This window comes from Rhipicephalus microplus, chromosome 1 (genome assembly GCF_043290135.1).
Source record: "Rhipicephalus microplus isolate Deutch F79 chromosome 1, USDA_Rmic, whole genome shotgun sequence".
Classification (NCBI taxonomy): Eukaryota; Metazoa; Arthropoda; class Arachnida; order Ixodida; family Ixodidae; genus Rhipicephalus; species Rhipicephalus microplus.
In genome coordinates this window covers 288,292,658-288,305,807 of record NC_134700.1, presented here as the reverse complement: position 1 = coordinate 288,305,807, position 13,150 = coordinate 288,292,658, and the positions used below count along the sequence as shown (strand labels likewise).

The following is a 13,150-nucleotide window of genomic DNA, read 5'->3' as shown; positions in this document are numbered from 1 at the left end:
CATGTTGACTCGAATATCCGATGTTTCGGCTACAGGGTGGGCATTTTTCACTTTTTTTTTAATCTCGTGCGCACTTCATCTTCCTTGGCTTGTTAACGGGTACAATCGTAGAGAATGTTCAAGATGGTACAATTGATGGTATGTGAACAGTTATGTTTGTCACATCTGCAGCGTCATGGTCTTCGCTGGCTTACTTAAAGGTCGAGACGCGTTAGGCCTCAATAAAGCTACAGAAAGAAGGCTTCTTTCTGCGCGTGCTTCATTGACGAGGTTATTGCAAAATATAACGCAACGTCATGGCGATCACTGCCCTTTGGTCTATACCGCAAGCAAGATACACTGCTTTGTCATCTGTGTACAGATGTAGGGCAAACCAATGCCTAGTCATTCCAGTTCTAGATAGGTGACAGCACCTATAGCAACCACTGTGCTGTCAAAGAAACTATTCAAAACTTTTTGTGTTACTACTCAACGTGAAAAAGAGGCTTTGTACTGCTTTAAATCACCGCAACGGAAGTGATTTCCGTATCGAAAAAAATATTGCGACCGTGGGGCCGCTCATCCCAGTTCCGAAAAACAACGATATCACTGCTGCGATTGCTTAAAATACTCGGCTGATTCACCATTTGTGATATAAAACGCCGTACTTGTTACGTCGGCTGCAACAGTGACGTAATTCTCGTCCTCTCCAACTTCCCCTCTTTTTCTCGCACAGTGTAGGGTAGATTGATATGTGGGATTTAACGCCCCAAAACCACCATATGATTATGAGAGACGCCGTAGTGGAGGGCTCCGGAAATTTCGACCACCTGGGGTTCTTTAACGTGCACCCAAATCTGAGCACACGGGCCTACAACATTTCCGCCTCCATCGGAAATGCAGCCGCTGCAGCCGGGATTCGATCCCGCGACCTGCGGGTCAGCAGCCGAGTACCTTAACCACTAGACCACCGCGGCGGGGCCAGTGCAGGGTAGAGTACAGGGCTTAGCTTAGGTTAACGTCTCTGCCTTTATTTTTATTCTTCCTCTGCTCCTTCATTTGTTAAAGTCAATGTTTCGTCTAACACAAGGTGCACTCACTTAGTTCAATCATACTACTATAAACTAGCTTGTTCGAGTTTTTGCCCCGCTCCAGTTTTTCGGCCCGTTTTCTTATATATAAAGTCACTTTTCGAGCTGCTCCGGTTTTTCGAACCCTCTTTCTTATATAGCTGTCCAACACAGCAACATTAGCGCCGTTCTAATGAAACGTTATATGTACCATAAGAAGGAGATGGGTTACACATTATAATGGATATACAAAGTGGTGATCGATTCCGGTAGACTAGTTGGCAAACTAACAGGCGAGAAAAAAAAGAAATCCTATTTGCCCGGCCACGCTATTGTGGAACGCTTCCGCGCACATCGATTTGACAAGAACGCTCAATATATCAGAAAAGTCCCAGCAAAGCAAACACATGCACGCTATGCGCCTCTACATAACCTAATGCATGGCTTGCCGATGGTGGCATAGCTCAGTGATGTCATTCCCAACTTTGTCTGTATGCGTACTTTTCGACGAGCCACTGCAAGCGCAAAATCCGCTTTTCCAGAATGAACTAAGCTGTATTAGGGCTAATTCGACGTGTTTCGCTAAAGCGGAAGGTCGGGCTCATACTTTTCGGTTGTTAGGATACCTTGGTTGCTCTTTACTTTCGCCCTTCAACTGTATATAGCGCCTGCGGCGCAGAACGTTCCGACGCTGCGGCTAATAGGGCCGAATCATCAATGAAGAATAGACCCGAAGCACGGTATATAGTTCAAATAGCGTACCTGCCACAGGCATAGGTCATAAGGCTCCTGACGACAAGAAGTATACACGCTCTGAAATGTGACGAATCAATACCGAAAGAGCGCAAACGTGTAATTGCAGCCATGCAAGTGTAACTGTATCAATCATTTCTATTGCGGTAAGGACGCCATCTATATACTGTTTCTCTGCCGTTTGTTATTGTTAACATCATCTGCACCAGGAAACGGCGCATTTTGTTATGATATCGTTTTTAAGCGTTTCTGTTTGTTTGTTTGTTTGTTTGTTTGTTTTTGTTTGTTTGTTTATTTGTTTGTTTGTTTGTTTGTTTGTTTGTTTGTTTGTTTGTTTGTTTGTTTGTTTGTTTGTTTGTGGATACAACACAGTGTCTTTTTAAAAGGAAGAATTAGGCTAAACAAAATAATATATAATTGTGTGTATAGAACTGCAGCATTCGTTCGACTTGTGTTGAAAATAATGTTTTATATGTCTCATTAGGCTAATTCGGTGGCAAATCATATATCACTAAATAACAGCCTGTGTACATTTGCGGCTCACTAGATCTTTCTTTTAAACGCAAAATGAGGCACTAGTATCACGTTCTGTGCTTTACAGCTACATCCACTGGCGCAGACTGACAACGTGTTTACGTTGACAGCGTACAGTTTCGCCTATTGGTAAGGCCATTTGTCATATTGGTATCGATAGTGGTCGTGCTATTAGTCCAAGGGCCCACGCACAGCCCTCCTCCCCCTCGTGTCAACGCACTCAATTCTAGTCCCCCGTAAGCATCTTTCCCACTGACATCTAAATGAGGCGTACAATGAAATATTCTGGTCACATATAAAAGAAAGCAAGCTAATAACTGCAGGTAGTGATGACGAAGGGATATTTTCTGTCGGATAACTGTTATAGAGAATAAAAACAATATAAACACATGCTTCACACATTCGCAAATGGAAAACATTACGAAAAAAGCTGCCACGCAAGTCTGCGTAATGAAGCCTACGTACGGCGCGCTTAATTGTACTCGCCTCAACACGCGTATCTGAGTGATCAAGGTGCCCTTACGCGCCGCAATAAGAAAGCTCGAGAAGAAAAATCGGGTGATTACGGCGACGCAATTAAACAAAACAACTAAGAGACGTGAATCCAGATAATGCGAGTAATCTGCTTTGTCAACACAAAACTAAGCTATATAGTCTTTTCCTCGCCGCATCAACGCGAAAGCTGTAAAGTCAGCTCGTTTTCCGAAGTCTCGCGGGCTCTCTAGCTCTTCTCATTTTAGGCGCACTCGTCACACAGACATGAACGTAAAGTATACCGACGACGATAGGAAGCGGGGGAGAGGGAGGCAGAGCAAATGGAATCTCAGGGACATCCGTTAATTTCCCGCCCGGATCGATGCGGAATGAGAGCGCGAATATTTTTTAGCCTCTCCACCACTATATGGCTGCCCCTCTGCAACACCTTCCTCCTACCCTTCGCTTTCTTCACCAACCCCTCATCCACTACCTCATTTTATCACCCCTATGCGTTACGTCTCCGACATCATCATGAGTGGGAAAAAAAATCTTGCACGAGACGTGAAAATGAGTCTCTACGTAATAGCAAATCAGTGTCGACCCACCGCGCGTAGCTATCTGCTGCAGTAAGGTACGATGCTTAGGCGAGGTAATTTACTTGCCGGAATAGGGGAGAAAACGTTAAAAAGAAGCCATCAAGTGAGCGAAACGTCCAAGTAACAATGCTGGAAACACACGGGGCCCTGTAAAGAGATCCTGTAACAAAGACTTTTTTTTTTCAAATAATCGTCTAACAGCTTTCTAAAAAGATATCATTGCATGACGAATCGACTCCAGCAATGTATTTAGAATCCTTAAAGTACGAGGGGTCTTGCACAGACATGTCACACAATTTCAGCACTTTCTCTCTCCGTTCGCACCAGTGAGTGCGCTGAAAGCTGTGCCGGAAAGGGGGTGACCAGGGGGAAAAAGTATACATCCTCTCATCAGCGCGCGTGCCTTGAGTACCTTTCATTTTTCGTTCGAAGGCCCGGCTTAGTCTCAGTAGGGTCGCGAGCACGGCTACAGTATCAATGCAGCTCATGATGCTCAAATCAGTCAATCTCCGTGGAAATTGGTTATGTGGCGCTTTACTTTTGGCGCATGGCATTATTTGTATGAAGATAAGGGAGTTATTTCTAGCTGACTGAGAATTATTAAAGATTTCAGGCCACGTGCGGCGTTATAATGTTGGGCTCGTGTGTCCCCGGTAACCCTGGCTACCAATCGGCAGCGTTTTGCAGCCATGCTCAAGAAGTGGTGAAGGCACGCTTTGAGTGGCGAACAGTTGCAATCGTACTGCCTCTGTTCGCAGGCAGATTGTCATCGACATTGAAGGAAAGCAAGCCAGATGCTCGACGACACTCCATTTTCGAAATTTATTTTTCTGCATGCACGATGCTATTTAGATTTCTTTTGCTTCTTGTGCGTCGTTCGTGTATTAGTAACAGATTTCTGGTGGAAAAAAATATTCTATTAGCAGTGTTACTCAAAAGGATACCCAGGAAATCATAATATTCAGTAATACTTCAGAGCATTCACGGCTGGTGTCAGTAATCTTGTGTTCGCAAGGGGACTTCATATTTTGGAAATACTTGGCTACGTTTCCAACTTCAATGTTCATAGATTTCTGCTCGTCCTCCTAATCACATCTCTCAAGTTGTGTTTTATTTATTCCCTACCTATTAAACACCAAAACATTTACTTACATACATTGTCTTCACATTCATATTGATATTATTACTGCGTGACATGCGGGGAAACTTTTTCCCCTTTTCCTGAAGATTGCATGAGTATGCACTATACCTGCATGCGAAAAACAAAAGTTTTATTGAGACGTACATGTACGAAAATGATTTAGTTATGGCTACAACTAAATGAAAATCCTTCTCTTGCAATGCGTCAATACAGACTAAAATATGATGTTACCTATTACAAATATATGTCGTTGGCTTTTCGTGCGAAGGGGTTATTACTAAACCGACACAATCGTGGGATCGCATGTTAGCCATATCTTACATAGGAAATAGTGGTGTTTTAAAGGCGCATCGGGACAAATAGATCTGCTGTAAAATAACATTTCATTCGTGTCAGTTCTTGCAGTTGAGGGTGCCTTCAGATTCAGGACGAACTGGAAAGACGATGACGTGTCGTACATGCTTGTGGGTGCGCGTTACGAAAAACCTTGGTAGTGAAAGCTTATTTGAAATAATTCATTATCGCGGGTCTATTTTTGTCTATAAGATAGTGCTCTTTCCTCTCTCTCTCTCTCGTCTTTATGCCCCCTTCCCATTCCCCCAGCGTAGGGTAGCAAACCGGGCATGTGCCTGGCTAACCTCCCTGCCTTCTCTCTCTTTGTTCTTGTACTCCTAAAAGAGGGCCATAAAAGCAGCGTGGACAGACACGTGTTCTGCAATGTATTCGTTTTTATGTCAATGTTGTCTCATATTTCATGGACCATTTCAATCGCACGCCTTTCTTCTTTTTATTTATAAAACGTTGATATATATAATTATATATTTTACATCGGCAGGTTTTACATGCACGTGCTCATAAAATTAAGCTTTACGTGTGGCATATTAATCAACCGAATGAACTAATTAGTTATTGTCCAAAAACAAGCAGACCTTTTGAACTGCACAATTTTAGAATGGTGTTCTTATACAACAGCTAATTACTGCAATTTCATATCGCAAGAAGATGTCAAGTTTGTATGTTTAGAAAAACGTATTACGCAGTTTGAGAAAGCTCATTCGGGTGTTCTTAAACGAAGTCGTTAAGGCACGAGGTAGAACAACGACGTTTTATGGCTTAGAGTTCATTCTTCTGTTATGAGGCCCACGCGCCACATAAATACGAGTGGCTCTCTTTTTGACAAATGAACCACTACCTCCCAGCTATACGAATTCAGTTCATACCGCCTCTCTCTGTCATATCATTGCTGGGACGGCTTTCTGCTCTCCCAGAGTACACTACGAAGCACTCGAAATTATTAAACACTTTTTTTAAACACCGTCAAGGCACCTCTCGTTCTTAATTGGTTTCGCCGAGCCTAATGAGCAAAAACAAATCACTTATTCATTTATTTTTTCATCATCGTCGTAGGCTTTTTCCAGCGCCAGGTCGATGCCTTTGTCCGCTGGAACACAGTGACCTGTAGGTTTCCTTTATTTTTTTTTTTTTGGGGGGGGGGGGGGTGGGGAGGGGCTCTATGCCATGGCGATTTTGCTCGTTTTTCACCCCAAGCTGAGAAGGCTTACAATTTGTGCAAGAGAATATCTTCCGCCCAGCAATAAGGTGGCCGTAATTTATTATTCGACTCGCCAGGCAAACTCGGCACACGTGAATAAATTACTACGTGAACAAAAAGGTGCCTATTCAAATACGCTAAATAAGGGTAATTTATTGAAAACTTCTTTCGCGGCATAGTTAATTTTAAGATATCATCTTTCGTTAAAATGATACATTATTGTTGCAAGATGTTTGTGTACTTTCTAGGGGGAACAAAAGTGGAGCCGCCAGAACAATGTACGACTTGGCACTGCGTGAATGTTGAGAAGTTTCTGATCATGGTCATTGAGTTTGTACACAAAGAAAAAGCAGGTCTTCAGCCATGCAGGGAGAATGTGTTTTTGTTTTGTTATCGTTGATAGCGGTGATACTTGCCATTATTATTTCTGTTTTTAATTGAGCTATTTCAACTGAATGCGTGTCCATTACGCGTATTGCGCTTAAGTACCCAAATCTATTTTCTAAATAGAGTTGGGACTCCAATAGAGAACTTTATTTTTTATATTAAGAAAATAAAAATTCTACCTGCAATATTCAAACAGATATAAGTTGGGCGCAATAGCAGTAATAAAGAAAAACGTGCTATCACTTACGTGGTTAGCGGAGATATCCCGCGGTATCGTTCGAAATCACTCAATCAATCAGTCAATCAGTCAATCAATCACTCATATATTTAACGTGCCCAGGAACAATTATAAGGTCTTAGTGCTGGCGCAAGCAAAAAATAAAACAATAAAGATAAACAGTACAATACAGACAGTTTAAAATTTAAAAATATTAAAATTATCTAGTAATAGTAGTAGCAATAATAATAATAACAATAATATTAATAATAATAATAATAAACATTATTGATTGCGGTAGTAGCAGCTGTAATCAAAAGGAACATAAAAGGACTCATTAGGTTGCATGCGTCTAAAAAACTAACTATTCGGCAGCGCACGAGCACTGGCGCAAATATCTCTCTACTGGTTATTAGATTAACAAGTGCTTATGCAACATAAACACAAGAACTATAAAAATATTTATTCACACATCGAACACACCGTGCCGCAAGCATTAGTTGAAGTAGATAAACCAGCACTGGCCAATAAAAAAAGAAAACTAGGTATTTTACGTGTTATTTACTGCCATGTTGTACCCAATAAATAAATAATGTTAGTCGACATTCGACTACAGTCATAAATACTCACTTTGAAGAGCCCTCACTACCAGTGCGACCTTTGCCGTTTTACGGTTCGATACAATTACAACAAACTGACGCAAATTGGCTGACAGAGTCGTGACACGCCGCAAGTCGCCGTTTACCTGTACGTTTAAAAGCGAAGAATGTGATCTTCTCACACACACAAAAAAAACTAAGCAAAATCGGCAGCAGTTATATTACAAAGGTTAAAAATAGATAGAAATGAGCTGAATATTGCGAAAACGCGAGCGCTTCCGAACGTCATTGCATTGTATTGTTTGGTTTTTAAGCGTGCTTTTGACGTCAGCGGCTGCAGGACTGTGTGCTTAGAAAAAGTGTTTGATGGTTTTGGGTACTTTATTCAACTATGGGAGAGCAATGAGCCTCCCGTAGCGATTCCAGAAAATGGGTACCTCAAATAGCAGGTGACCTTTTGGCAATGGCACGCCGCTCCCTTGTCGTACATTTGCCCCTTCGATCTTTACCTTTGTTTTACCGATAACGAGATGCGATTCTCGTGCTGAGTTTATAGTTGTACGAAACCAAGCAAAGGGATAACAGTTCTCCCCTCACCCGCCGCCATTTTTTTTTCATTAGAAAGCCCGCTTCCCGACAACTTCCACTTGTTTTGCTACATGTTTTCGGTAAATTGTGACACTTGTCAGGGTAACTACGCCAGCAAGCTTGGAGGTGGCTATTGCTACGAAGTCGACAAGGCATTTGTAGTCTTTCCCGTCGTGTACTTTAGTGTACTTGTGTACATATGTAGAGTGCAATACTAATGTACACTATATTACTAAAGTACAGTACATTACTAGTCTTCATGTATCGCAGATACGACGGGTATTTCCTTCTCGTTTCCATTTTCATTCTTTTCAGCTCGCCAGTGTGTCTTTTCATCACCACGTTGAATGTTCAAAATATGTTTACACTCCGATTGCCTCTCCACGATTGGCTTTACTAAGAAACTACATAAACTCGCTAACCAACATCCACATGATACCATCATGAGCTGAATATCGGTCCCTTTCATAATCGAACTAGTGTTTATAAAGTCTTGTTTGGGCACACTACTCATATACGGAATGCTTTGCCCGGCCATGCGAGGTTTTTGCCGCTTTACCACTTGCTAAATTTGTTTTGTGCGTTACTAGTCATTCAACATTATGTTCAGTATATTTCAGGCTGTCTCGCTATTTTTTTTTTGCTACCTCCGCTCCGGCTACAGCACTTCAACGCTGCAGCTTATTGAAATTTTAACGATTGAAATTACAACAGGCCAGATCTCTAAATATATGTTCTTCATTCCGTTTATAACTGCTGTCATATGCAATGAATGGCGAGAAACACATACGAGCGACTGATAATTATTTCTCGACTGCACACATTGATTCGACGTTTGAAACTATATTTTACTAGTGCTCTGTTTACTTCTTGAACTCTGAACTTGCCTCCTGGTGGAATATGTTCTGGTGGGATGTGTTCGGGTGGGAGTATTGACCCTGTGTGGCGTGTCCTGGTGGGAACGTCGACCCAGTGTGGTGTGTTCTGGTGGCCCATGTTTTGGTGGGAAAACGACACCGGTTTGGTGTGTTCTGATGGGATTTGTTTATTTCTTGGCCTCTGAACTTAACACACAGATGTCTATCTTTCACTCATTCTTTTTATTCGTACCTTATGCTGATGTCGGGGTCTCTGCATGTAAAAGTAAAGTCTCATAGAGCACGCATTGTTTCCAATATCTCGATCGTTGAATCTTCACGTCAGTTTATAAACAATAACACACCATTGTAGTAACACAGTAAGATAGATTTAGGCACGTACGATAGCCGCCTCTACAACGCTAACCTAGCCAAAAGGCACGCTTTGAAAAACACTTGCTTCTCACTCACCGTATGATGGGACGATGCAGAGCGCAAACACAGCAGCCCACATCAGTGTTCTCCACAGAATGTTGGCAGTTCCTGCCTCATCCATAATTGTCCGAAGTTCGCTCAGGACCTCCCCAGAACTAAGGGCAAGAAGAGAACTTTCTTCGTGAATTGGAGGTGACCGCTTTTCAGCCTAGCTCTCTAAGCGTTCTCGCTGGATGACACGTTGATGTACAGCGCCGGGCCGGGATCTGTCAGCTTCCGGGTGTCGCATGGCACGAGAATCTCGACGATTTATTCGGTGCCTGCGTAACTTTGAGCGCGAGAAGTAAGAGGAGTCCGCGGCAGCTTCGGAGAGTGAAGATAGCAGAGAGAGGAGGCAAACGTCCGGTGCAAGAAACGATGGTGCGCGGGCAGCGTCAAGCAAGAGTGGAAAAAGGTGGGGGAGCGTGGCGCACTTCGAAGAGCCGCCGAGAGACGCGCGCGCACACACTGAAGGCGGGCTTCTGTTTACATCGGCGGCGGCGGCGGCACGGCGTGGGATGAGCGCGAGATCGGCGTGCTCGTGGGGATGCGCCCGGGGCTGCGCATGCTCTTCGGCCACCCGGCGTTTTCCCTGGCGGAGAGCTCTGCGAGAAGCTGCTTGTGCCCGGGGCGCCCTCGGCTGGCCACCTTGCCTCGCTGCCCAACGGTGCGCGCGCCAACGAGACGGTGTTGCACCCCTTTGTTTCGGTTACTCTCTCTCTCTTTGTCTGTCCCTCTCTCTCATGGGGTATTAGGGAAGAAGCGGTGCAGGCTGCGCGGCAGATTTGAAATCAGCGGTGCTAACTTACTGAGAGAATCGCTAAATTTAGCGTGTTTCACTCGTGCTGGTGACCATTTTATCTTTTTCGAGTCTTAGCGGCATTTTGGGTGCTTTCAAGATTTCAATTAGTGTCTTTAAAACAGACATAAAAAATTGGGAAACTGTGAGAACACTGAAATTTTCGGAACGAGTTGAAATAACTAAGGTCAAAGCACACAAATCAAGCTGCTTGTGGCGCTGCTGTCTTCAGCGTGCACTGTGGCTTTTCCGGACACTCTTTTTGTTCCAGATGGGCAAAACGGTTCTGAACGGCTCAGACCACCTAAAGGGTATACTGACACGAAATTTCGCGCCCGAAATAATTGCGGGATTGATTCCCGTGAGGAGTGTAGAAACACTGCTCCAACACTGTTGTAGAAACACTCCTCCAGCTCTACCTCCGACAAGTGGGAGAGCTCTCTCAGAACCTCACTTTTCGCCGACCAGCAATGCGCCCGCCGTCCAGCAGGCGCGCGAAGCGGCCGCCAGGTACTCCACCTCGGTCCCTACGTAGAAAACGCCTGCTACGTGCTTAGTGCGTCCAGCAGGACTAAAATAAAGTTTTTTTTATTCATTCCCGTGAACATGCGTGTATACTCTGAAAAATATATAGAGCAAATATAGCCTGGAAAGTATTTTACTGCAGTCTAGAAGATTGAAATTTGAAGGTATTGACAGCATCTAAAGGGACTCTTTAGTGAACCCATTACTTCGCTCACCACATCACACTGCCGTCAATTAAGAAATGTATGATGACGTCATAGCCACTATTTTTTTGCACATTTGTTCCAGATATCTATACTTATGTGCTCGCGAGTGCATCGCCGCGGCCCACGCGTTCAAAGTTATGTGTTTAGCGACATTGCAGTCCCGCTTCCGAGGGGAAAATAATTCATGATTCAAACCGTGTGGAAGTGCGTCACAGGCCTGCGTGCCGACATGGTCGATAACTGTACACGCTAGGTGGCAATAGCTGCACGCGGCGACTAGAGTACCTGTATATAAAGGTAGCATGCATATACAGTTACTGTAGCATAGACTAGTCGTTTTGGAGCTCTCTTAAGCCGAAACTGGTGGACAATGAGGGGCCCATAATTAATTATCTGTCGTGTGCTGTAGCAAACGATGTGCCGTGTTAGTTATGACTAACAAGCCCCGAGAAACACATTGCAGAAAAAGAAACGTGAGGCCAATGTATCTGTGTCAGTACCCCTTTAACTTAACCGGATCAGTTGAACTGCTCACGGTTCACCGCAAACAGGTGGACTACAGCAGCTTCTCAGCGGTTCACAGAGCCAAGTGGTAGCAGCGCAGTCCAACTTCACTCGCCACCACTGAAATTGATTTCAGATACTATTTCAACAAAAAATTATCTCTTTACGTGAGGTATGAACAGGGTGCAGTGACAGTGTGGCAATCTGCTTTAACCCGTTTATCTACTGCTTACAGATGATTGGCATCCTGCTGTTCATACCGGCGGGATACGTAGGGCCCAATCTACCAGAGGCCCGCAGCCTAGCGCAACTGCCCAGTCAACCGGGATTTTCTGCAACAAGTGCTGAGTTTTCTACGCTTGAGATGAGCCCACTCGACAACCAGCATAGAACGGCATCAGCGACCACCCGTGCTGCCCACTGGGACCTGGAAATGGCGCCAGGGCCCGACAAAGAACGCATAAACTCCGGAGGACACCACATGGGAGCCATAGGGCGCGGCGACACCGTCGGCATGTGGCCTAACCCGTTTATCTAATGGTTGCAGGTGGGTATACGCTACGACAAATGTATTCATTCGGACAGTATCTTCTTAATTGTGTGGCCGTGTTCTCGGCTTGCTTGTCCAGTGTTTTACGACCTATGTATATTATTGACAAAACTACTACGAATAGCTAGCGATATTGAAATAAATCCTGATCCCAATTTGTCCTAGCTTTCCAAGCAACTCTAGCCAATTGCCGAAGATTTGAAAGAAACCAAGGAAAATAAGCTTAAATTAATTGAAAGAAAATGAGAAGAACTAACTCCTTTGGATAGCAAGATCTCATTTTGCGTAGACTATGTTAACAACCTTGAAAGGGTTGTAACGTCCCTCGAGTTGGAAATTGGCAATCCGAAAAATTGCTCAAAAACCGAACGAAACAGAGACTATCTCAAAGAACTGGTTTGCAAAAATGTTTTATAGCAATGTCTGAAGGTTGAACCTGTAGCAATTTAGAGAATTCATCGCATAGGAAAACATAGATAGAAATTAGATCCGCCTCTCAAGCGAAAAATGAAAGAAAAACTGCTAAGCGGAGTCAGGGGCAATTCTTCTCCAATGTCGCACAATGCAACATCGGCAGAAACAACATTCGCGAACGCAAGTGTGCGAAGCCTTCTACCTGAACTAGCTTCCCTTGAATCTTTTATTCTCGCTGCCAATCAAGATTTCTAGCTCTCACAGAAACATGGCTAAACAAAGCTGTGAAAGATTTCAGAATAGCTGTACCAAATACTTCGTTATACGCAAAGATCGGCCAACATGCGGCGATGGGGTAGCTCGCAAAGAATCGCAACCAATATGTTCCGGTAGGAGAAAAACCATCGGGCTGCCTACCGGTGACTTCTGGCGTTCCGCAGGAGAGCGTACTAGGCCCCCTTCTGTTTCTGGTCTACATTAATGACATTGTCGATGTAATTAGCACCCCGGTACAAATTTGTCTATTTGCTGACGATTGTGTTTTGTTTAGAAATGTAACCTGCATTAGTGACCAATGTGACCTTAATACTAACTTAGGCAATGTATCAAAATAGTGTGAACAATAGGGAATGCTTCTTAATGAAAACAAATGTGTGTATCTCCCCATAACGCGCAAAAAAGTCCCATTAGACTACACATACAATTTAGCTGAAACGCCTTTACTTAAAGTAGCCTCCTATAAATACTTAGGCTTAACGTTAACAAGTACCTTATCCTGGAATTTGCACATAAACAACATCTGCTCTGCCGCTTTCCGTAAATTATGCCTTCTCCGCCACAAGCTCAAGACGAATCTGCCTAGTGTTAAACTCCTCTCCTACTTTTCCTTAATTAGGCCTAAACTTGAGTGCGCCTCCGTAGTTTGGGA

General features: G+C 43.8%; 2 protein-coding genes across 2 annotated transcripts in view; one reads left to right on the top strand and one right to left on the bottom strand.

Moving 5' to 3' along the window:
* Nucleotides 1-9,472, bottom strand: part of LOC119165535 (lachesin-like) — a 112,053-nt gene extending 102,581 nt beyond the window's left edge. Inside the window, exon 1 of the mRNA XM_037417686.2 lies at nucleotides 9,222-9,472. Within this exon, the coding sequence (XP_037273583.2) occupies nucleotides 9,222-9,306 (85 nt within the window). The 5' untranslated portion in view covers nucleotides 9,307-9,472. The remainder of the gene's footprint in view (nucleotides 1-9,221) is intronic.
* Nucleotides 1-11,963, top strand: part of LOC142762733 (uncharacterized) — a 102,474-nt gene extending 90,511 nt beyond the window's left edge. The window contains exon 2 of the mRNA XM_075865100.1: nucleotides 11,494-11,963. Coding sequence (XP_075721215.1) covers nucleotides 11,494-11,796 — 303 coding nt within the window. The 3' untranslated portion in view covers nucleotides 11,797-11,963. The remainder of the gene's footprint in view (nucleotides 1-11,493) is intronic.
* The last annotated feature ends 1,187 nt before the right edge of the window (nucleotides 11,964-13,150 follow it).